The sequence below is a fragment of the Thermothelomyces thermophilus genome, chromosome 4, assembly GCF_000226095.1.
Source record: "Thermothelomyces thermophilus ATCC 42464 chromosome 4, complete sequence".
Taxonomy (NCBI): Eukaryota; Fungi; Ascomycota; class Sordariomycetes; order Sordariales; family Chaetomiaceae; genus Thermothelomyces; species Thermothelomyces thermophilus.
Window position 1 is genome coordinate 3,113,328 of NC_016475.1, and position 22,831 is coordinate 3,136,158.

At 43.8% G+C, this 22,831-nt stretch overlaps 3 protein-coding genes across 3 annotated transcripts; all 3 read left to right on the forward strand.

Moving 5' to 3' along the window:
• The first annotated feature begins 13,526 nt into the window (after window positions 1–13,526).
• MYCTH_2307145 (uncharacterized protein) lies at window positions 13,527–14,734 on the forward strand. Its single transcript, XM_003664332.1, has one exon. It carries the CDS (start codon window positions 13,834–13,836, stop codon window positions 14,671–14,673), a length of 840 nt encoding a protein of 279 aa, XP_003664380.1. The 5' UTR covers window positions 13,527–13,833; the 3' UTR covers window positions 14,674–14,734.
• A 506-nt stretch (window positions 14,735–15,240) lies between these two features.
• MYCTH_2307146 (uncharacterized protein) lies at window positions 15,241–16,960 on the forward strand. The gene is made up of 2 exons (XM_003664333.1): window positions 15,241–16,281; window positions 16,421–16,960. Exons 1-2 carry the CDS (start codon window positions 15,327–15,329, stop codon window positions 16,762–16,764), a joined length of 1,299 nt encoding a protein of 432 aa, XP_003664381.1. The 5' UTR covers window positions 15,241–15,326; the 3' UTR covers window positions 16,765–16,960.
• Window positions 16,961–17,877: 917 nt separating this feature from the next.
• MYCTH_2307148 (uncharacterized protein) lies at window positions 17,878–20,992 on the forward strand. The gene is made up of 4 exons (XM_003664334.1): window positions 17,878–17,970; window positions 18,125–19,262; window positions 19,328–19,594; window positions 19,672–20,992. The coding sequence occupies exons 2-4, from the start codon at window positions 18,258–18,260 to the stop codon at window positions 20,488–20,490; spliced, it is 2,091 nt and encodes a 696-aa protein (XP_003664382.1). The 5' UTR covers window positions 17,878–17,970; window positions 18,125–18,257; the 3' UTR covers window positions 20,491–20,992.
• The last annotated feature ends 1,839 nt before the right edge of the window (window positions 20,993–22,831 follow it).

The following is a 22,831-nucleotide window of genomic DNA, read 5'->3' on the forward strand; positions in this document are numbered from 1 at the left end:
ATTTGTCTTATTATTTTAGGAGTTCTAACTTTAGGGGTTAGAGTGCTATTATTATAGAATATCCCCTATTAGAAGGTTTAGGAATAGCTTTACTAGGTATACTCTAAAGGAGTAAAAGTGGTAGATTAAGTTTACATTTGATCTTACTAGTTACTAGAAGACTTAAAGGAAAGGAGGAAGTCTTTTTAGATTAGTTACTTAGATAGAAGAATTATCTTTAAGGAAGTTACTTAAATAGGAAGGTATAATTAGAGATAATAACCTTAGATACCTCTCTTTTTATTAGTTTAGTAAATACCTTAATTAGAATTATTACTCTTAATACCTCTTATATCTAGGTATATTAAAACCTCGTTAGGAAGGACATTATTAGAGTCGCCTTAATTACTAGAGTTTAGAAACCTTACTTTAGACTTAGAAGTTAAGTGTTATACTTAAGTAGAGATTATAATAGATGGACTTATTAAAGTTATTCGGGTTATATTCCCTTTACCGATAGATAAGGGATTACCTAGCCTCTTCTCTAGTTATAACGTTACTAAATACCTTAAGCATTTTATAAAGGCTTATAAGATCTTTAGTAAGGATAATAGTAATAAGATCTCTTATTTCAAGTAGTAGTATATAGATAACCTTTAGGAAATTCTTAACTAGTGGCCGGAGTTAAAGAAAAAGGACTAGGCTACTTTCGAAGCCGCTGTTAAGGAACGCTAGAAGTAGAACGACTTTCGTTAGGAAACCTCTACTTAGGAGCTAAAGTATCTTCTAGATTCCTAGTATATAGATTTAGCTAAGTCTATCTATAACTACCTAGAATATATTAATATTCTGCTTACCTAAGTGCTAAAGAAGAAGAAAGCGGTCTATTAGTTATTAGCTATTTAGAAGGTATAGGATAGGTTTCCTCCTACTCTCTAGACTAATCTTCGAGTCTATAAAAAAGGTAACTTATAGGTCGATAATATAGAGTAAGAGGACTTCTATAACTTTATATAGGAGTATCTATATAAGGGAGTTAACGCTAGATTAATATATTATAAGCTAGATCTAAAAGGAAGAGAAGTTAAACTATAGGTAAGCTAGACTATTAAGAAAAGTCCTTTAGCTCCCTAGATATAGGAAAGTCCTTTAGGTTTATCTGCCTAGAGAGATACTACCTTTAATAAGATCGTCGACGGGCTTATAGATGCCTTATATAAGCTTTAGATTAATAAGGGCAAAGTTAGCTATAAATCCTTGGATAGAGGTAGGTATTCCTATAACTAGATAGATAATCTAAGTAATGATAAGATTAAGGAAATCCGAACCTACCTATCGGCTGCTTAAGAGTTTTAGTAGAAGAAGAAGAGTAGTAGGTTCTGGCCGAGTTCGACCTTAGCTATACCTTATAGCTATTACTACTATAGTAACTAGATATACTTTACCTATAGGTATCTAGTCCTAGTAAAGGATATCTATAATAGACTTATCTATTAGCTTAGTTTTAAGTAGATCTTAGGTAAGAGAGATTCTACTTTTCTAGAAAGCTAATAAGTCGAAATTCTTAGTAAGGATATAATTACTATAGCTAATTAAGGGACCTAATAATATATTATTTATACTTATACCTTTCTCTAGCTAGATCTTCCTAGCTAGGAGCTATATTAATAGTTTATAGAGAGCTACCAAAAGGAATATAGTTAGGAATACTATCTAGACCTAAACTTTATTACTAATAAGGCCTTCTTTTAATATATTAAAGGTTTATATCTACTAGAAATGGTTATAACCTCCCTTAATCGCCTTATTAATACTAAAAGAGTTTCCCTAGAGTTAATCTATAACTATACTAAGGCTAGGGAGATCAATTTCTAGATAGATCGCAAGTAAGGTAGATATATCCTCGTCTAATAGGTGAAATAGACGGCGTCTCGGACGGACAACTCCGTTTTTGCTACCGACTACAAGGGCTTACCGACAGACACGTCACGGTCTGACTAGACAGTGATATAGGCTTTTAATACTATCGAATTAGAGGTTAATAGTAAAGATATTTCCAATAGGGATAGTGATATAGTGACTATAATATAGAGTATTACCCCTATAAAGCGCTATTTTATAGAAATAGAAGATAAGCTAATATAGAATCTTATTAGGTAAGAGGGGACTAATAAAGTAAAGACTATTTAATTACTAAAAAGGAATATAGAAGTAGGAAGAGCTTACCTTCTAGCTATAAGCTAAGGGGTTATAGCTACCGCTAAGAGGGCTACCGATCTAGCTAGTAAGGGAGTTCTCCCTCTAGCTAGATAGAAATGAACTATTTACTTTAAGGAATTAGAGAAATTAACTAAGGAGAACGTAGCTTATAATATACTCTCTCTAGTTAGTAAGGCTCTTTAAGTAAAGATACTTACTATCGATAAGGTCTTAGGGATCTCCCTAGCGTTTAAGAACGTACTAATTATATTTCTTAAGTAGGATTATAAAAGTCCTTAGGAGGTAATCAAGTATATAGGCTTGGTTATTCTCTTCCCTAATAAGCTGGCTTTATAAATAAAAAGGAGAGCGTTATAAGAGGTTAAGATATACCTTAGCCGTTTAGGCGGACGGAGTAGCGTTAAGGAAGAAGAGTCTATAATTACGGTTCTAGTATTTCTAGGGGTTACTAATAATAGTTAGTAGGCTATTATAATAGACGGTTTCTAAAGTAACTACCTTACTAGATAGTAAGACTAACTAGATTTAGAAGAAATTAAAATATCCTTCTAGGCTTTAATTTATATACTCTCTACTAGTTAGAAGATCTAGATAGGTATACTTATATGGATATATATATTACTAATGCTCTATTATAACTTTGAGGATCTAAGGGGTAAGAAGGTACTTACTCTAATCGATACTAGATCTAAGTATAATATAATTACTTTTAGCCTAGTATAGAAATACCATTTCCTTATATAGACGATAATAGTAATTTCCTAGGGTCTTTATAATAGTAGGCCATTTACTAGGAAAATGGTTAATATGATTATCTTAGGGGCTATCTTAATCTATAAGCATTTCTTCATTTTAGATAGAGATACTAGTAGTTACCAAATCTTATTAGGTATACTATTTATTCGTAATATAAGCCTAACGTTTAACTATAAAGCTAGCTATCTACTTATAGTGAATATTATTACCAGGAATAAATTAATTAAAGCATTAGTTATCTCGGATATTATAGCTAAAATAACGTTCGAAAGAAAACATTAACTTATAGGGGATAAACTTTAGTATCTAGTTATAACGACTACCGCTACCCCTACATTTACTAACATTTAGGATAACGAAATTCTACTTAGATTCCTTGATAATTAAGCTAATAAAGCCATTTTTAATATAATACTAAGGATTTCTTGCTTACCTCTTATTAATACGCTTACTAAAGTTTCGACATTTTGTTTTAATAGATAGGACACTTTAAAATAGAGATACCAGGAAACGGAGGGCGAAACAGATAAGCCTAGCCGTCTAGATAGACGGAAAACGCTTAGGAAACTTATATTAAAGGTCAGAAAAGGGTTATAGGAGGTACGGACGTTTACTATATAAAAGTCTACGGCTAGAAAAGTTTACCCTATAGATACGGCTGTTAGCGATGGTTTAGTACCTAATAGTAACCCTAACTAGTAGGAACGGTGCCTAGGGGAAGCCATTAAAAAGATAAAGTTTAGGTTAGAGTGGGATAGCCTTATTATATTACGGTTTTCGGACCTAGAGCCTAGGACACGGCTTACGGCTAAACGGCTTAATATATTACTTATATCTATAGAAAGCTTTCTATCTAATTAGGAGAAGGAATTCTTTATATAGGTTCTACGGAATAGGGAGACCGCCTTAGTATAGGATTTTACTAAATATAGACAGATTTACCCTAACATTGTTCCCCTTTAGGTTATCCAGACTATCCCTTATATAGTATAGTAATCAAAGAGTATCCCTATCCTAAAGCCGTTAATGCTAAAGGTTATTAACCTTCTAAAGTAACGGATTTAGTATAGAATTATCGAGCCTAGCTATAGAAGCTATTATAATAACTGGTTTCTAATCCTTAAAAAGGATAGCGGCCTCTGGCTAATTAATAACGCCTAGAAAGCTAACGCTATAACTATATAGGACGTATTCGTACTACCAGCTATAGAGGAATTTAGTAAGGACTTTGGTAATTATAAAGTTATCTCCCTCTTAGACTTATTTTCTAGGTATAACTAAGTTAGCCTTAATAAACAGAGCTAGGATCTTACTACCTTTTAAATGCCTATTGGCCTCTTCTAGATGTATACCCTCCCTATAGGCGGAACGAACTCTATTACCTAGTTTTAACGAGCAATGACCTAGATCTTCTAGAACCTAATTCCGGATGTCTGCCACGTTTACCTAGATAATATCTATATAAAGGGGCTATAGTCTGACTATGATAGGGAAGAAGTTACCCCTAGGTTACGGAAGTTTGTAGTTAAATACCTCTAAAACGTTAATATGGTTCTTCTAAACGCTAAACTTGCCGGAGCTACTATTACAGCTAGGAAATCCTAGTAGTACTACCTATAAGTAGTGTTACTTGGCTACCTCTATATACCTAAAGGGCGACTACCTAATAATGCCAAAGTTACGAAAATCCTTAAATAGACTTCCTATATAGATTTAAAGGATATTCGTACCTTCCTAGGAATCGTTAGCTACTACCAGATCTAGATAAAGCACTTTGCCATGATTACTTGGCTATTATACAACCTAATAAAGAAGAATACCTATTAGGAATAGGGCCCTATTTAATAGCAGGCTATAAAGGAACTCTAAACTTAAATAACCACTACCCTAGTCCTTGTACCGCTTATTTTCGATAACCCTAGATATAGTTAGATATACCTAATGACCGATATAAGTCTTTTCGGTTAGGGAGGAGTTATTGAACAAGTCGGCCCTAACAAGAAGAGGTACCTATACCAATTTAAGAGTGGGATATAGTCCGAGGTAGAGAAGTAATACGACCCTACTAAATGAGAGCTCTATAGATTGCTTTTCCTATTGAAACGTTTCTAATAGTACCTCTTCAGTGTTTACTTTATTGTAGAAACGGACGCTCTTGTCCTAGTTTACTAGTTAAACGGTATAGCTAGTGATATACTAGGAGCCTTAATGATATAGTAGATTATATAGATTTAGCTATTTAACTTTGAGGTTAAGTATATTCTAGGTTCTAAAAATGCTATTACTAATAGGCTTTTATAGAAGCCTCCTAGTCTATCTAACCAGATAGAGAAAGCAAACGAAGAGGATATTGACGATTAGGTTAATATATAAATCTATACTAACTACGTTAACGATCCTCCTGAACCTATAGACCCGAACCTTAAGAAAGGATACTCCGAATACTCTAAAGCTATCATATAGTACTTAGCCACTCTAGAAGAACCTATAGCCATCTAATTATACTAGTAGTAACATCTATTCAAGAAGGAAGCGCTTAAATATTTAGTAGACAAGGGCTATCTATTCCTTTAGCTAGTAAATAATATCTAGAATCCTCACCATATAATAGATACCCTAGAAGAAAGGTAATAAATTTTCTAGGCTTACTACAATGAGATAGGCTATAAGGGTAGAGAAGCTACTTACTAGAGGGTTACTAACTACTATTATTAGAAGGGAATATACGCTAACGTAGCAGAGTAGATTTATACTTGCCTAGAGTACTAGGTATAGGATGCCAAAAGATTTAAGAAGGTACATTTATATTTAGAACCTTCTCTAATTCTATTTACGAAATGGCACTTAGATATCTAGTTTATACCCTCTAATTAGAGGGGGAAGCCTTGTTTCCTCCTTGAGATACGTAACGATCTCTTAGGATTTATAGAAGCCGAAGTCCTACCTGACAAGTTAGCTAGAGCGGTAAAGAACTTTATTAACCGTAATATTCTCCTTTGTTAGGGGCTCCTAATAGTTATAGTCGTTAATAGGGGATCTAAATTCAAAGGGGAAGCGAAAGCTATCTTAAAGGAACTAGGGGTAAAACGTATTATTATTTCTCCCTATAACTCTAGGGCTAATAGTATTAGTAAGGCTAGGTATATACCTATTACGGCTACCCTAGCAAAGATAACCGTAGGAACTAGAAAGAACTAGCGATAGCTTCTTCCCTATGTCCTATATACTAACTGTACTACTATTCGAAATAGCTATAGCCACTTACCCTTTAACCTTATCTATAATTATAATCCTATTAACCTGATCGAAAATGATATTCCTACCTAGCAAATCCTTTACTAGGACTCTGTAGCCGTCTAACTAGATAGAGAAAATTAAGTAGAGGCCTATCTATAACTACTAGAACTCTATACCAAGGTACTACTTAATACGGAATTCGATCTGGAAGTTACCGCTAAAAAGGTTACTAAAGCCAGACGAAAAATGGCTAAACGCTAAAACGAAGCCTATTACTATAAATTCAGAGCCGAGAATGCCTGAATTAAGGCAAGCGATCTTGTTCTAGTATACGATAACATTTGGTAGATCGATATAAGCTCGTTTCAAAAACTCTAATACCGGTAGTATAGTCTATACTAGGTCTAGGAAGTTAGGAATAGAAATATCTACTACCTAGAGACTCTTGACGGTATAACTATATAGATACTATATTCCACGAACCGTATTAAGAAGTTTTTTAAGCGGGATAGAGTTTGGCTTAAAGCCGATAGATCTAACAGTTTTCTAGGCAAGTAGAACCCCTAGAACTAGGAAGTAGGTTCTTTGCCACCGGAAGCGCTTAAAGAAGTAGTAGTAGAAGAGGAAGCTCCTAGACAAACTAGGTAACTATAACTAAGCGACTAACTTATTAGATCTAAAGCCTAAAAGCAACGATAGTAATAGTAGGAGCTTATAGTCAAACTAACTAAAGGGAAACCACCTAGATTTTAACCTTCGAGCTATTAATAGAAATATAAGTTAACCCCGTTTAATTTCACTTCTATTTATTCTTTACTACCTAAACCCCTAATTATCCCTTTTCTATACTACCTTTACCCCTTTTCCCTAAATCCCTAATTCCCTACCTATAATTACTATTTACCCTATTTATAAGCTACCCGTTAATCCCTAACTATACTATCTAAATCTATTAAAATTAGAGAGCTCTTTTTCTATATTACTAGCTAGACATTCTTTAGCTAGCTATTAAGGTCAAATTTAACCTGACCTATAAGCTAAGGGTTAGGATCTTAGGAGCTATCGTTAACTATATCTTCCTATAAGCACTTCTTATTACTCTAGTAGTAGTTTCCGTATCGTCTATCTAGAATAGGACCCATTAAAATGTAACTATAGAATGGCTATATAGCGTAGATAGTAATAGGCTTCTTATTCCTTAGAGGGATAACCTTAGTTATCGACCTTTGGTAGGACTATTTATAGGCCTAGTACAGTGCCAGATTCCTATATCCCTAATTAGCTCTTCCTCTAACTAAAGGGAGGAAGTTATTCTTATATATCCCTAAATACCTAGATAAACAAACCGAGAACTCGGGCTTAGTAGGTAACTATGGTGTAAACCTATCGACCAAACAGACCACTATTATTAATTTCTACGAAAACCGGGTATAACCGCTTTGCTAGAGCTCCTTTGTAGGTATAGAAGAATTCTATATAGGTAGGAGTAAGTCTTAGGATTCTAAATATCTACTCTAAGGCGTTAGGATTAGGGTTTAGCTCCTAGCGAATGTATAGGATTACCTATATCTTAGGGTACTTAATAAAGAAGAATCTATAGTATAAAAGGAATAGTTCGTATTAGTACTATATTAAGGCTATCTCTAGATAATCTAAAGGTATTAGGGGATCTTCTAGGTAAGCTACTCTTACTACCTATATAAACTTAGAAAGTACTAGGAACCGATTATCCTAGGTAGTCATTAAATCCACCGGCCGGTTAGTTATTAAGGGAAGTATAGGCTTAGTATCCTCGTTAATTTCTATATCTTCCTAGACGGAGGATTTATATCTCTAGCGCTTAACTCTTTTAGTAGATATAGTAGTTAAACTTACTTATAAGAGCTTATAGCAAGTTCGAAGGGGAAGTAATATAGGATGAAGCAATACTAGCCGTCTAAGTAGAGGAAGACAATTATAAGCAAGAGTTAGTTAGAAGGGTGGAAAAGTAGGAAGAAGTTTAAGGAGAAATAGGGGATACTTATCCTTTAAACGATTTAATAATTAAGGTACTAGAACTACTAGACTTCTATTCGAAGAAGGTATACCTAGGCTAGAATAACCTATTATATAATAGGTTATACTCCTTTATTACTACTAGATAAAATGTAAGTTAAGGTTATTCCTTAGGGTTATAATAAAGAATAACCTAGTTATATAAAGGCTAATATAATTATCTATTAGATAGTACCAGAACCGGTAAATATAGCTTAGAATAGCTAGATAAGGAAGGCATCTAAGAAGAACTAGAAAGTCTATAAATACCCCTAACTTAACCCTCCTCCTCTCTCTCTTTCTATAACTAATAACTATAAACTACAAATCGCTAACTTACAAAAACGCTAAATAAAATGTCTTCTCTACCTAGTTAGATAGCTAGGTACCGTTAGGTAAGTATTCTACCAAGCGATTTATTTCTAAATATTAGTAGTCTAGGTTTTAAGCGACTCTATTTAAGTCTTCCGATAGTAAACACGTATAGGGATAACGTTAGAGAGTTAGATCGAAGAAGAAGAAAAGGATCGGTTCCTCTCCCTCCGACTAGAGGGCCGAGCTAACCAAGTGTAGGACTACCTTTACTCCTTCTAGGAGAAGATCCCGAAACCCTAAGGCTCTTTCTTTGGTACCTCTTTATGACTTAGGTTCCGGGGGAAGAAATCGCTAACTACCTAGGGAGCGGTAATACCTAGAAGCTCTTTAATAAGCTATATGCTAGGCCTATTCCCTACCCTAGGGAGGTAGTAGCTAGAAGGCTAGAATAGCTTATAAGTCCTGGCCTTAAGACTAATAAACGGATTATTAATTACCTATTTCCCTTATATACTAGGCTATATAGCTAGAGGAAGACTTACTTTGGCTAGTATTAGTATAATATCGTCATAAGCCTATATAATATCGAAGGGCTTATATTAAGAAAGGAATACCTAAATAGCTATAACCTCCTAAACCTACTTTAGTATATATTAATATCTTATAAGCTATATGTCTATATCTTTCTAGAGGCTATTAGTAACTTAAAGCCTAAGTGGTCGGCATTACCTCTATAAAAATAGAAAGAAGCGGCTAGAAAACGATTCTAGGTAATTCTTTACTACTTATAATAATTATACTAGGCTATAGCTATATATAACTAGATAGAGTCTTATCTCTATTATATAGACTCTTACCCTTCTAATAAGTAGAGTTAAAAAAATCTATTTAAGACTCTATAGGATAAGGTCATTCTCCCTAGCTTTCTTTTTCTACCGCCCGGAGGTTATATATATTAGCCGATAATATAGGTAATATCAAAGCAAAAGGGTTAGTAGGAATATAGCATCTAGATAGTTAAGTTCTATCGTTTCTACTTTTAGGAGATATAATAAGGAGATAAGGTATAGCTTAAGCTCCCCTAGTAGAAGGGCCATCTATATATAGGGCTAAAAGTAATAGAGGCCAAGAATAAGATATTAATACTCTGGCTTAGAATAATCTAGATAGCTCTAGGCTATCTACCTAATAGCTCCCTCTAGCTAGAAAAGCCAAAGAACCCTTAGGGGGATATCTATCCCTATTAACTACCTAGGTAGCCTATAGATAAGCCACTTCACAGGCTACCGGTTCTATAGCTATAGTTATAACTAAGATAGGCGAAATCGGTTATCTCTATCTAGATAGAGGAAGGAGAAGATAATCTGCTACCAACAAAGGAGTAACTAGTTATAAAAAAGGATCGCCGGGTTCCCTTAGACGATGCCATCTAGCAGTTCCTTAGCAAGGCACCTAAGGGACTTAGGCCGCCTTAGCTACTTTAATAGGTACTCAAGTATCCCTATAAACCAAGGATAGCTATTTACTAGTATATAGTAAAATAGGTAAAGGAGTAACTTATAGCCATAAAAGGACAAGGAAAACCTTTAGGGTCGTAGTAATAGTAACTAGTAAAGTAGGCACCTTTAATAATATAACGGCCGCCTAGTTAGACTAAGACAAAGCCGAGTAAGCTAGTATAGACATAGGAGATACGCTCGACCCGAGCCGCTAAGAAAGGACAGGCTCGTTAGCATCGCCCTAATGATAATCCTACTAAATAGACTCGGCCCCTACTATTTAAACGTTTAGGGCCTAAAGATCTTAAGCTAGTTCCTAAGTACCTACTATAGTTTATAGGCTAGGATACGTTAGATACTAAAGTAGAAGCCTAGTAAAGTCGTCGGGTATCTAAGAAACGGCCCTTACCTAAAGGTAACAGTAGAGCTAAGCAGGCTAGGCATTATAAGGAACGTAAGTAAAGTTTTAGGTCCGAATTCGCTAGTAGGAGCCTCAGGGCAAATTCGAAGGGGAAGTATAGACTAGGGCTAGAAGTTCTTAATATAACTAGAGGGATATAGGGTATAGTTTTGTTTTTCCGGTTCTATAAAGCTTTACTATATATAATAGGTATAAATAGAGGTTACCTATCTAGGGGCGCTAGATAAGAAAGATAAGAACAATAGATAGCTTTTAATACTCGTTTACTCTAATAGATTAGAGTAGTAGGATATAGTTCTTCTTTCTTTTATAAGTTAGGGATATCTTTTTCCATATAAGTAGACTCTTTTACATCTGTCTAGAGGGATATTACTATTGCTACCTTTACCCCTATCGTCGTTGCCGTCCAGATGGTCGGACTTGCCTACTGTGACCGCGAATACTCGGACGCCCTGGATATTTTGAGCCGAGGCTCCTCCCTATCTGACTAGATAGAGGTTTGGTTCTAGAGGTACTAAGTGGTGCCCTAGAGGGTTAGCACCAGCTTAATAAGAAGCTATATATTATGAGAACCTAACTATCCTTTACTACTTTAATCCTAATAAGTAGCTATATATTTAACTTGATAGCTATTTAGAATGCGGGTTTGGTATTATAGTCTTCTATACTTATAATAGATATGATTAACGCTTAGGTAACCCTATTCTAGCTAACAAGGTACTACTAGTTATATTCCTAAGCTACCTATTAACGAAGGCTAAGATATAATATAGACCCTCTAAATAAAAAGTTACCTATCTAGTGTAGGTAATTCGTAAACTATATATAATGGTCCATTTAATACGTATACTAGTTATTGTTCTAACTAACCACGCTACTATATATGGTATTATAGAACAAACTAACCTAGATATAAGTTTAACCGACCATGTTAACTGTCGCCTAATTAACGTGTCTATCTACCTGTTGTAGTACGACCTTAAAGTCTACTACCTGCCTAGAAGACTTAATTTCGTACTAGACGCCTTAAGCAGATTAAGCGCTTTAGGAGACCCTAAACCTTCTAAACGCCTAGATAGATTAGCTATACTTGATAACATTTAGTTCGCTTTCACTAAGGTACAGATAGATCCGGATCTTAAGGCAAAGTTTGTTAACGGCTATAAGGCTAATGCTAAGTATACCCCTATTATTAAGGACCTTATTAAAAATAAGCGCGTAAATAGGACTATCGATAATAAGGGTATCACTGTTTATTCGCGCTATAGGCTACTATTTATCCTAATTGACAAGCTCTTCTACTATATTTGCCTAGATGGTATATATACGTTATACATTCTGTTAAGCCTTGTATAATATATCCTAAGCTTGGCTTATGATGAAAAACATTACTTTGGAACCAATAGGATAATATACGACTTATATAGCATCGCGATCGACAGAAAAACCAGGTATATATAGGACTATATAAAGCACTGCCCTATCTGTCAAGTTAACGCCATAGATTGTAACCTTCCTATAGGCGACTACTAGCCAATTTATCTATTAGATACGCTATCTATATAAGTAATCGCTATCGACTTTATAGTAGCGTTCCTATTAGTTCTATTAGCCGGAACGCTATAGTATTTAAATAGGTATAATAAGTTTAATTTGATAATAACTATGTCTTATAAATTATCTAAACAAACGCTCCTTATACCTAGCTACTCTAACTATACCACTATAGACTAAGGCTATATATTAATATAATAACTGCTCCTATCTGACTAGGGAGTACTAACCGCTATTATATCTAACCGTAACTATAAATTTATATCTAAGCTATAGACTAGTATATAGAAAGCGCTAGGTATAAAGCTGTTAATAACTACTATATACTACCTGTAAGGAGACGGTCTTATAGAGCGAAAGAACCAGACAGTAGAAATCGCTCTACGCTTCTTTATCTATAAGAAACCTAATAACAATTAGACTACTATACTTCTATAGCTTTAGTAGTATTTAAACAGCACATATACTACCTCTATTAGCGTATCTCCGTACGAGCTGCTCTATAGTTTCAAACCAGCCAGGCTATTAGAAGCGCTGATAGCGCTATCATTAAAAACGGTATAGGATATCCTAGTTCTATACGAATATCTACGCCAAGACGCCTAGATAGTAATAGACTTTATAGCAGCTAGAGCCAAACGCGGATACGATACTAGCTACCGTGACATCGAATTTAAGCTAGGTAACTAAGTATATCTATACCTATACTATAGCTACTATCTGCCAGGTCGACCGTTATATAAGTTATCCTAATAGCGTGTCAGACCTTTTGAAGTCATTGAACGCGTTAGCCATTTAACGTACCGTCTTTGACTACTACCAAATATAGATATCTATCTTATAATATCTATAGTATAGCTATCGCCTACTCCTCCTAGAACCAACCTATACGACCGTACTATATTACCTCCTAACCCTATTAAGGATAGCTATACCAATAGTAGCTTAGAATCTAGAAATAAGTATAAACTTAAATATATCTCGAACTATAAGCTTATATATAGTAAGTATAAGTATCTAGTTAAATAGAAAGGACTTAGCTATAAATATAATATCTAAAAGACCGACTTCTAGCTATACTATATATATAAGTTAGTTAATAAATACTAGGTATATTAAGGAGGTTAACCTATAGTAGCTTAAGTAACGTAAGGTAATTACCTATATAGATATACTTATAAGAAGGTATCAAAGACTCCCCTAGAGGAAGCTATATATAGAAGATACTAAAGTAAGGCTATAGGTAGCTAAGAAGAAGATATATAAGACACTATAATAGTAGGATAACACTACTACTTTCTATTATAATATTACTATAGAAAGAAAGCACGTTTAAGAGCTATTTAGAGCTATAATATAGGTACTGCGTTTTTCCTTCTAGGCAGGGGACTTGATGTAGTACGTTGTCTATAGACGCGTCCATCATATAAGGTTAGATAAGATAAGACCTGTGGATCTGGCAAACGGGCTGGCAAACGGAGGGTTCTTTGTTCCTAATCCTCTACTTATACCAGAGCCACAGGGCCAGCAAACGTAGGAAGAAGATATCGCACTTTTGAACTATTTACAACTTACCAACTTTTCCATCAATTGGAACCATCATCTTCCATCAATTGGAACCATCTTCTATCATCTATATAGCCTCGGGACGGGGAGAAGAAGGAGCATTTGAATTCGGTAACGATCTCATCACTACATCGCCATTCCTATTAATACCGTTTCCATCACCATCTTCCATTTCCAGTTCCCTCGCCATTGCCATTGCCATTGCCATTGCCATCAAACACTTACTCACTATTATTAATTAAAGCGCCCATAATGGCATCTAGCACCTGCGCCCTCCCTGTTACCCTTCCCATACGTACCAAAAGGGTCGTCAGCACCGGCGAAAAAGGCAACATCGGCAGTAGTAGGGGCAGGATCATCCGACTCGCTACCGTCTTCCACCCGCAGAACGACCGCCTCTCCCCGGAAGCCCACTTCCCCGTGAGCAGGGTCCAAAGGGCCTCGGGCCCCCGCCTCGTCAACCGCTTCAACCGCTGTGAAATGATGCTGGTCATCGCCGGGTCGTGCCTCCGCAACGGCGGGTACGCGCCCGTGGGCGGGTGCGCGTTCGTCTTTGGTGGTGGTGACGATGATGATGATGATGATGATGATGCCGGTCGTGACCGCGATGAGAGCCGGAAAACGGACGGCCACGCCGTCGGTGTCGGGGCGGTGGCGTTCCGGCTCGAGAGCCGCGACGCCGATCCGCCCTCGTCCCCCGAGGATACGTGCAACCGGGCCAAGCTGAGCGCGGCGATTGCGGCGCTGCGGATCCGGGACTGGGCCGGCGAGGGCTGGCGGCGGGTCGTCGTCGTGACGGACCTGGAGTATCTCGCCAAGGGCGCGACCGAGTGGTTGCCGAACTGGGTGCGGAGTAATTGGCGGAAGCCGCCCGGGGCCAAACCCGGAAAGAAGGGAGGCAGAGATGACGAGCGGAGGTGCTACCTGAACCGCGACCTGTGGGAGGAGCTGCAGGCCAGAATAGAGGAGCTGATGGCGGCGGGGTGTGAGGTGTCGTTCTGGCAGGTGAATGGGGAGGAGTACGATAGGAACGACCAAGGGGTTCTTGCGCGAGCGAAAAGGGCGGCGCAAACGGCTATGAGGGGCTCATGAGGGGACACACACACACACACAAAAAAAAAGAAGGCTCGGGCACACTCATGTTCTGTTTTTTTTTTATTTTATTTCATTTTTTATTTTTATTTATTTTTTATTTATTTTAATTAATAATTTTTTTTTTTTGGACAAGATCGATCCGCGTCGAGAACACCATGACTTGGGAGGCGCCTGGGCAGAGGCTGAACCTGCTTGGCAGGACTTTGCACGGCGCGTTGAGACACTGATCTCCTCAGGTCGGTATTCCGCGGGATCATGTCTGTATAATAACCGTCTGTCTTTTGAGGAACCGCGTGTGGCCCGATCCGGGCATCCTGCCAGTCGGTTAGTATTTTACAGATAAGGCATGTACAGTACTATACCTGCACCACACATGGTCATATTCTTAGCTAAATGTGTTTCGCAGCCCGCGTTTGAGGGCCGACCCACCGCTTCGGATCCGGCAGCGCGGAACTGCGGGAGCTTACACTAGCGTTAACGGGCGGGACAAGGGCGGGGCGGCGGCTTCCATCGGACAACTCCAAGTGGCCCCGCCTCGGGCCCGGTAGTGAACGACTACAAGATGAGGAAGTCAACAACCGAACCTCTAGAGATTTCCGGTTGGCCATCAGCATTCATCAGACAGTGTCCACCATCCTCCAGATCTAAACATGGCCAGTTCCTGGGTGCCCGACATGGACCCGGCCAGCGACTTCTCGCTGGCCAACATCCCGTTCGGCATCATCTCGACCACGGCCGACCCGGCGCCGCACGCTGCCGTGGCCATTGGCTCGTTCGTCCTGGACCTCAAAGTGCTCTCGGCAAACGTGGACCTGAGCCAGATCTTCCCCGGCATCGACGGCCTTGCCGAAGCCTTCTCGCAACCCACCCTCAACGCCTTCGCCCAGATGGGCCGGGCCGTCCACCGCCGGGTCCGCTCCGCACTCCAGGACCTGCTCTCGAAGAAGACCGCCCACCCGGCCGTCCTCCGCGACAACGCCGCCCTGCGCAGCCAGGCGCTGCTGCCCCAGTCAGCCGTCAGGATGCACCTCCCCATGGCCATCGGCGACTACACGGACTTTTACGCCGGTTACCACCACGCCTACGCGGTCGGGGTCATGTTCCGCGGGCCGGAAAACGCGCTGCAGCCCAACTACCTGCACCTGCCCGTCGGCTACCACGGCCGAGCGTCGAGCGTCGTGGTGTCGGGCACGCCCATCCGCCGGCCGGTCGGGCAGATCCTGCCGGACCCGGCGGCCGAGCCGAAGCGGCCCGTCACGGCGCCCTCGCGCAAGCTGGACATCGAGCTCGAGCTGGGCTGCTTCATCGCGCGCGGAAACCACATGGGCGACGCGATTCCCGTGGGCGATGCCGAGGAGCACATCTTCGGATACGTCCTGCTCAACGACTGGAGCGCGAGGGACGTGCAGACGTGGGAGTACGTCCCGCTGGGCCCGTTCAACGGCAAGAATTTTGCCACCACCATCAGCCCGTGGGTGGTGCTCGCCGACGCGCTGGAGCCGTTCCGGACCCGAGGGATCGAGAATGCGACGGAGTTGCAGGGCTATCTCAAGGAGCCGAGGGAGGAGCGCGTGTTTGACGTGAGGTTGGAGGTGGATTTGACGAGTGAGTTTTCGGGCCTTTTTCTTTCCCCCCCTGCCCGGTCTTCTTCCTGTCCTTGAAATTAAAATAATTCCCCGACCCGTAATGTGACTACTACCAAACCAGAACAGAACCAATGCTGACAGCTGGTTGCTGCCGCCAGCTGCCGAGGGCACCACTACTACGATTGGTCGCACCAGTTCCAGGCACCTAATCTGGTCCTTCCCGCAGATGATCGCCCACCACACCCTCGGGGGCTGCCCGCTGCGGCCCGGCGACCTGCTGGGGTCGGGCACCATCAGCGGGCCCGGAGGCGTCGACGAGCGCGGCAGCTTGCTGGAGATGACCGAGAACGGGAAGAAGGAGGTGCAGCTGGCGGGGATGGACGCTCGAACGTTTCTCAAGGATGGCGATACCATCACGCTGCGCGGCTTTTGTGGGGAAGAGGGTGCCCGAGTCGGATTTGGCGAGTGCAGAGGGAAGATCTACAGCGCCGTACAGAGATGACCAAGCCAGGTGGAATGCCGAGGTACCTCTTAACTTACTTCAGAAAGGACACAATGTTTCTCGCACCTGTACGGACAAAACGGAGTTTGCAAATCGTAGTGTACTATTGTCAGGTACCTTTAGATTACCACCTTGGAGTGTTACTGGCCCAGTATCCGTAAGCCTGGTGTAAAATGGACGGATGGACGAATGTAAAATGACCGATGATATTACGGATTGCTCGCAGGAGGATTCGCCAAGATCATCTTCTATTGAATCCTTCCAGTATGCAGGAAATTCGAACTGGGAACGACCAGGGAAGGTAAGAGGCGGCGGAAGCATCACGTGCCGCTCCACTTTGGGGGCCGCCCCAGCCCGTTGCGCTCACTCATCAGGGCAAGGGCGGCTCACGGGGCGGTCGGGGGTTGGAAAACGCCCCTCGTCTCGCGCGAAGCTCCTCCGCTGCGACCAGGTTGCTCATCGGATCGGACCATTCGCGCAGTGCTCAGCACTGGTTTACACGACGCCACGCTGGCAGCAAGGTCGCACGTGTACATAGTCGCGAGTCGATGGATCTGCTCGAGAACCAGGTCAGCGATTTGCGCTCGTTTCTGGGGGCGGGTGCGGCAGAGGTAGCGGCTCCGCAAGGCCCAGACACAGCACCCGCGCCAGCGCACGACGTCGCCGGCTGCGCTCCGTCGCCCTCGGGAGCTCCACTCCGCAGCACCAGCAGCCACCGCTCGTCGCTTTCCGCCCTCGGAGACAATTCCGCACCGCACCACCACCACCAACCCCTGTCCCCGCCCGGAAGCGGAAGCAACATCAACGGCAGTGCGAAGAAGAGGGTCAACGAGGCCGAGGATGGCCCAGCCAAGCAGCAGAGAAGCAAAAGAAATAGGGTATGTCATCTTTCTGTCTGAGCTGATTTGCCTGTTTGTCTCTCTGTCCCTCCTCTGTCCTTCCGTCTGTTTTCATACCACATCGAGTGAGTTGCCCAGTGGATTGGATTAGGCTCGTATACCGCATTGACGCGACATCCATGCACATCCTTACATATACATGTATGTACGGAGTACGGAGTACATACATATAATTATGTACATACTACAGCTCCGCATCAACCCACGTCTCCCTGCTCTTCGCTTCTGAAACGGAGTTGGCTCCGCGTCTTGGCTTGTTGCTCCTCGACTGACCAACCATTCCTACGTAGTACATCTCAATTGCATGGTGAGTGCTACTACATAAACACTGTCTTCTGAATTCCGATCCCGGCCCCCCCGGGAGTTCGTCGTGGCCACCGCATTCTGCATCTCTGGGGTGCCACCGAGAGTGGACAGCAACCTTTCCGACTAACCCATCCTCTTTTCCTTGTGCGCATCAGCAATGAGTGCAAACGGCGCAAGATCAAGTGCAACGGCCAGACGCCCTGCCAGCGGTGCGGTCACCTGAACCTGCAATGTCTCTACGCTCCCAACTGCTGCTCCAACTTCAAGGACTCGGACGAGTTCCGGCAGATGGCCGATCAGGTCAGGCAGCTGCAGCAGCAGGTTGACACCCTCTTCACTTCCCTCGAATCGCTGAGACAGGAAACCGCCCGTCTCGCCCCGCTGCAGGACCGCGTCCTCCCTCTCCCTTCGGCCGCCGCGCCCGCCGCTTCACCCTTGACCTCGTCGAGCACCCAGTCCCGGCCGGCCCTCGCCTTCCGGGTCCCCTCGTTCTTCAACGGGCCAACCAGTAGCGCCTTCTCCGTCGGCGTTGCCAAGAACACCCTCAAAACGATGGGATATTCAGGAGCCGGAGACGCCAGCGAGGACAGCGGCACGCTCCCGGACGCGACACCACAGACCTCCCCCATGCTGGCGCCCGTATCCTCCGGGGCCCCACTCCCACAGGGCCAGGCGCCCGCCGATCCGATCTGGGAGCTCGACGAGCCCGAGATGATGCGCCTCTTGCAGGTCTACCGCGAGGAAGTCGACGCCATGTATCCCGTAACCTCGGTTCATTCCGTCGAGGAGCACATCAAGTACATCGCCGCCTGGATGGACACGGCTAGGCGAACCGGCACCATGCAGTCCCCGGGGTCCGCCGAGGTCATCCAGGACACCAAGACCCTGCTGCTCAAGATCGTATTGTGCTGCGCTCTCATGGTTGACGAGCACGGCAATAGTGATAGGGCCGCTCGCCTCTACGAAAGCATCCAGCCGACCGTCGACAAGATGCTCATGACCCAGCCTGCCGACGTGACCAAGCTACCCTTCCTCGCCCTGTGCGCCGGCTATCGCTACCTCTCCAACGACGAGGTGCTCGCCTGGCGGATGATGGGGCACGTCGCCCGCCTCTGTTTCGAGCTCGGCCTGCACCGGCGCGAAGGCCTGCAGAACATCACCGACCCGGCTCTCCGCAGGGACGCCCTGCATACCTTCTGGGCTGCATATATCCTGGACCGCCGCTGGAGCTTTAGCACCGGCCTGCCGTTTGTGTGCCACGACGACAAGATCGATCCCAGGCTGCCATACCCTGTAAGTGATCGCCTTACTCCTTACCCTCGAGGTAAAACCTTTTCTAATTCTTCTGTTCACCTCAGGAGGGATATCCTTTCCTAGTAGCCATGATAGGACATGCGAGGCTCGGTGCCAAGATATGGAGGCTTGTCGACTATTTTGAACCTGCCATCGTCCGGGAACTAAAGCCCCGCGACTTTGAGGAGCTGGATCGTGAGATTATGGACTGGTACGAGAGCGTTCCGGAGGAGGTCAAGACCGGCCCGCTGGACGTGGACAAGATGTCAGTCCCTTCAGGCCCGTATGACATCCAACGGTTGCGGATATGGACCCGCCTTCGGTTGAACCAGGTTTGTTCTTCCGTTCCCCTTGCTCCCCTTCTCCCTTCCTTCCTCTTGCTAAACAACCAATTTTAATTTTTTTTTAGGTACGAATTTGGCTGTACACGCCGGTTTTGCACAGCGCCATCAGTATCTTGAACAACGCGCCGCTCGCCCAAAGAGTGGTCGACTTAGCCAAGGAGACCATCCGCCTCCTCGCACGCCTCAACAACGAAACCGACTTCTACCGTCGCATCCAAGTTTTTTACCATCAGTTTCTCACCTCTTCCATAGCGGTGCTGTTCCTGGCTTCCACCCACGCCCCGCTGCAGTTCAGCGCAAACTGTCGAGAGGAGTTCTACATGGCACTCGACCTCGTCAAGGAGCTGTCGGCCAAATCCTGGGTGTCGCAGCGCCTATGGCGCACAATCCGCTCGCTGCGCGCGTACGCGCCTCGACTCGGACTCGAGGACAACCCGGGGCGCACGGCAGCCAGCGGGACGTCGCCCTATGCGCACGCAGGTAGCGGGAGCACCGGCCACAGCCCCGGCTTGTCGGCATCCTTCAACGGCGGTGGTAGTGCCGTGAGCCCTTCGCCCGCCAAGGGCCCCGCGGCCACGGCCCCCACCAACGCCAGCGCGGTGCCCACGCCGGGGTCGACGCGGCCGATGCAGCTTGACGATTCCCTCAGTAACGGTCTGCGGCTGCAGAGTGAAATGTCGCGGATCTATGAAGGTTACACCTGCGTGACGAGTGCGGTCGGGGCCGAAAGTACCACCGGCAGCAACAGCATACCCGGGCCTGCGGCGGCGGCACAATTGGATTATGACGAACTCGAACTGAGCATTGGTGGGTGTGGGGGCGGGCATGGATTCTCACGCCAGGGAGACGGGAGCGTCTATGAGCACATGAAGGGCATGTTCTAAAAGGACCCGATCGGATTTTTTTTCCCCGCCGTGCCGCTCGCTGCAGCCCGCCTCGCCTTCTCTACTCCTTGACGTGGGAGCGACGCCGTACAAGGGCAGCTGGGGTTAGTTCTTAACCGACGTGTCCACGCCGCGTTAGTTGTGTAAGGCTTGACTGGAGGCAGCCTGCAGACTCTTCCATCCAACTTGATCGGGGTGACATCAAGTGGAAAGTTGACCTTGTTACTCTTTCACGGCGATCCCGTATCACTGGATGGCCCCTTGTGCTCTCGAGACTGCCGTTTTGCTCCCAAACTCTTTTTGACGTGTCCGGGTCCCATTGCCATCAAGAACCGCTCAACTCACACTGCCGACAGGAGGAGGCAGGTCTGAGAGGATCGAAGGGGCGGGAGAAAAGGGGGGCGGCTGGCAAGCGAATGACAATGCCGTTGTCCTCTCGCAGACTGTCTTCCTGGCCCAATCTGAGTTTGTTCATGCAAGGGAAGACCCAAGGTTTCCTTATTCCGAGACACCATCGCGTTTATATTACTTCGTAATCAACCATCGCAGCCCCATCATTCATCATCCCACCCGTGGAGAGGGCACCACCTCCTAATCGTCAAACTCCGCGTCGCAGTGCAGATAACCTAGCCAGGGGGGACGCGACTCTATCGTCGCCCTGCGTCCATTTGTCCTTGGAGTATGGGTCCGGGCTTTGGGGAGTTCACACTTGCAGCACAGGAAAGCGTTTCGCAGCAGTCAGGGCAGGTCAGGTTATTTTCTAGATACTAATCACCTTCGTGCTTCGCCCGCACCGATTTGGAGGTCAATGTCGAGACGTGCCTAGCCCACCACAGGCTGGCGCGCCCTCTTGAAATGTTTTTATCCGCTGCTACTTTTAACCATTATTTCCATCATCATCATCATGATTGATAGTCACAGAATAATAATTAGAAAACTAGTATCCTGAATACAAGCACAGGGTATTCTGGCTGTCACTGAACCACTAATTAACATGGCTAGAGTCAGCTACCCATCTCGGATTTTGACGCTCGAGGCTCTGATGGTCCCGTTGAACGACGCTTGATGTCATCGCTCGGGTTGCCTGTTTTGGATCTTGCCAACAAGCTGATTGGTAGTTCCACTTTACACCTGATCACCCGGTTCCGATTCTGAAACATTGCCTTGGGTGCCCAGCTTCTCAGGAAATAGGTAATGTACGGGAAGCGGAAATGGGAGATTAGTACAATATCTTGAAAAGGGAGAGTGTTTCCAAGCAGAGGTAGACTTCGCAGGGCTCCCGGGAGACACAGCATTTGCCCCCCCCCCCCCCCCCCAAAAAAAAAAAAAATTATGTGGATCGATGTTCAGCTTCCTTCCATTCCCTGCTGGGTAGTAGTAATACATCCATACATTGCCATTGTGCATTCACACATCTAGTCGACTTAACGGGCTCTCGTGTCAAAAATAACACTGTACCTCTGCTTGGTCAGTTACTTATCAAGTCTGACAAGAAACATGATATTCACTCAGGATTCCGTGCGTACAATATGGAGTACGTGTATGTTCACGCATGCTCACCAGTTTACACTAATTATAAACTCATCCTTGACCCCAACTTCCGGTCGCTCCGAGAATCGGGGTGCCAAAGCAGGAAGTGGCATGATGACGGTATCTGATGTTTGTGGTCCGGAACGTCTCAACCGGTTGCTGCCCGGACGGGCTGCCGGCTCGCAGCCCTTGTCTGTTTTGGGAAGGGCGTCGCGGTGGATGCCGCTTCCAGGCAGGTCGAATGCCGGGGTTCGAAGATGACCGGGCAGGGGCCCGCTCAGCCGCTCGACGCTAGGACTCGCTTCTAGATGGATGGGGCTTATCAGAAACCAGGCACACCAGGACGGGATTATTGCCGGTCAATCAATCACACTGCTCAGGAAGGGCAAGAGTTCGCTTGTTCTCATCTCCATGCATATCCCTGCGGCATCATTTCACCAGAAACGGTCCAAGAAAAGTTCCAAAGTAGTCACAAGGCAGCAGATATGGGGACCGCGGAGCGAGAGGCCCAGTAAATTGGATCAAACACTTTTCGATTGTATCCAGAGGAGAGGTATCATGTGGTTGCCAAATATTGGGCAAAAATGGCCTAAAAGCAGAAAAATACTTTTAAAAATCCCGCCAACACAAACAAGTCAATCATCCACCGTGTTTCATCTCTGTTTGGTAATGACCAAACAAAGAAGCTATTTAACCATTATCGTTTTGTGTTCCTTCATTTCTGCCATAAAATCCCCGTTTTTTGTGTGTGTGTGTGTGTGTGTGTGATGACGGCCGCGGAACGCTCAGTCAATGGTCAAGAATACACCAA

Excerpts from the sequence above, each read along its gene's own strand:
- MYCTH_2307145 (XM_003664332.1), top strand. The coding sequence starts at position 13,834 with ATGGCATCTAGCACCTGCGCCCTCCCTGTTACCCTTCCCATACGTACC.
- MYCTH_2307146 (XM_003664333.1), top strand. The coding sequence starts at position 15,327 with ATGGCCAGTTCCTGGGTGCCCGACATGGACCCGGCCAGCGACTTCTCG. Across the intron at positions 16,282-16,420 it reads GTTGGAGGTGGATTTGACGA|CTGCCGAGGGCACCACTACT; the intron begins GTGAGTTTTCGG and ends TGCTGCCGCCAG.
- MYCTH_2307148 (XM_003664334.1), top strand. The coding sequence starts at position 18,258 with ATGGCCGATCAGGTCAGGCAGCTGCAGCAGCAGGTTGACACCCTCTTC. Across the intron at positions 19,263-19,327 it reads ATCCCAGGCTGCCATACCCT|GAGGGATATCCTTTCCTAGT; the intron begins GTAAGTGATCGC and ends TGTTCACCTCAG. Across the intron at positions 19,595-19,671 it reads CCCGCCTTCGGTTGAACCAG|GTACGAATTTGGCTGTACAC; the intron begins GTTTGTTCTTCC and ends ATTTTTTTTTAG.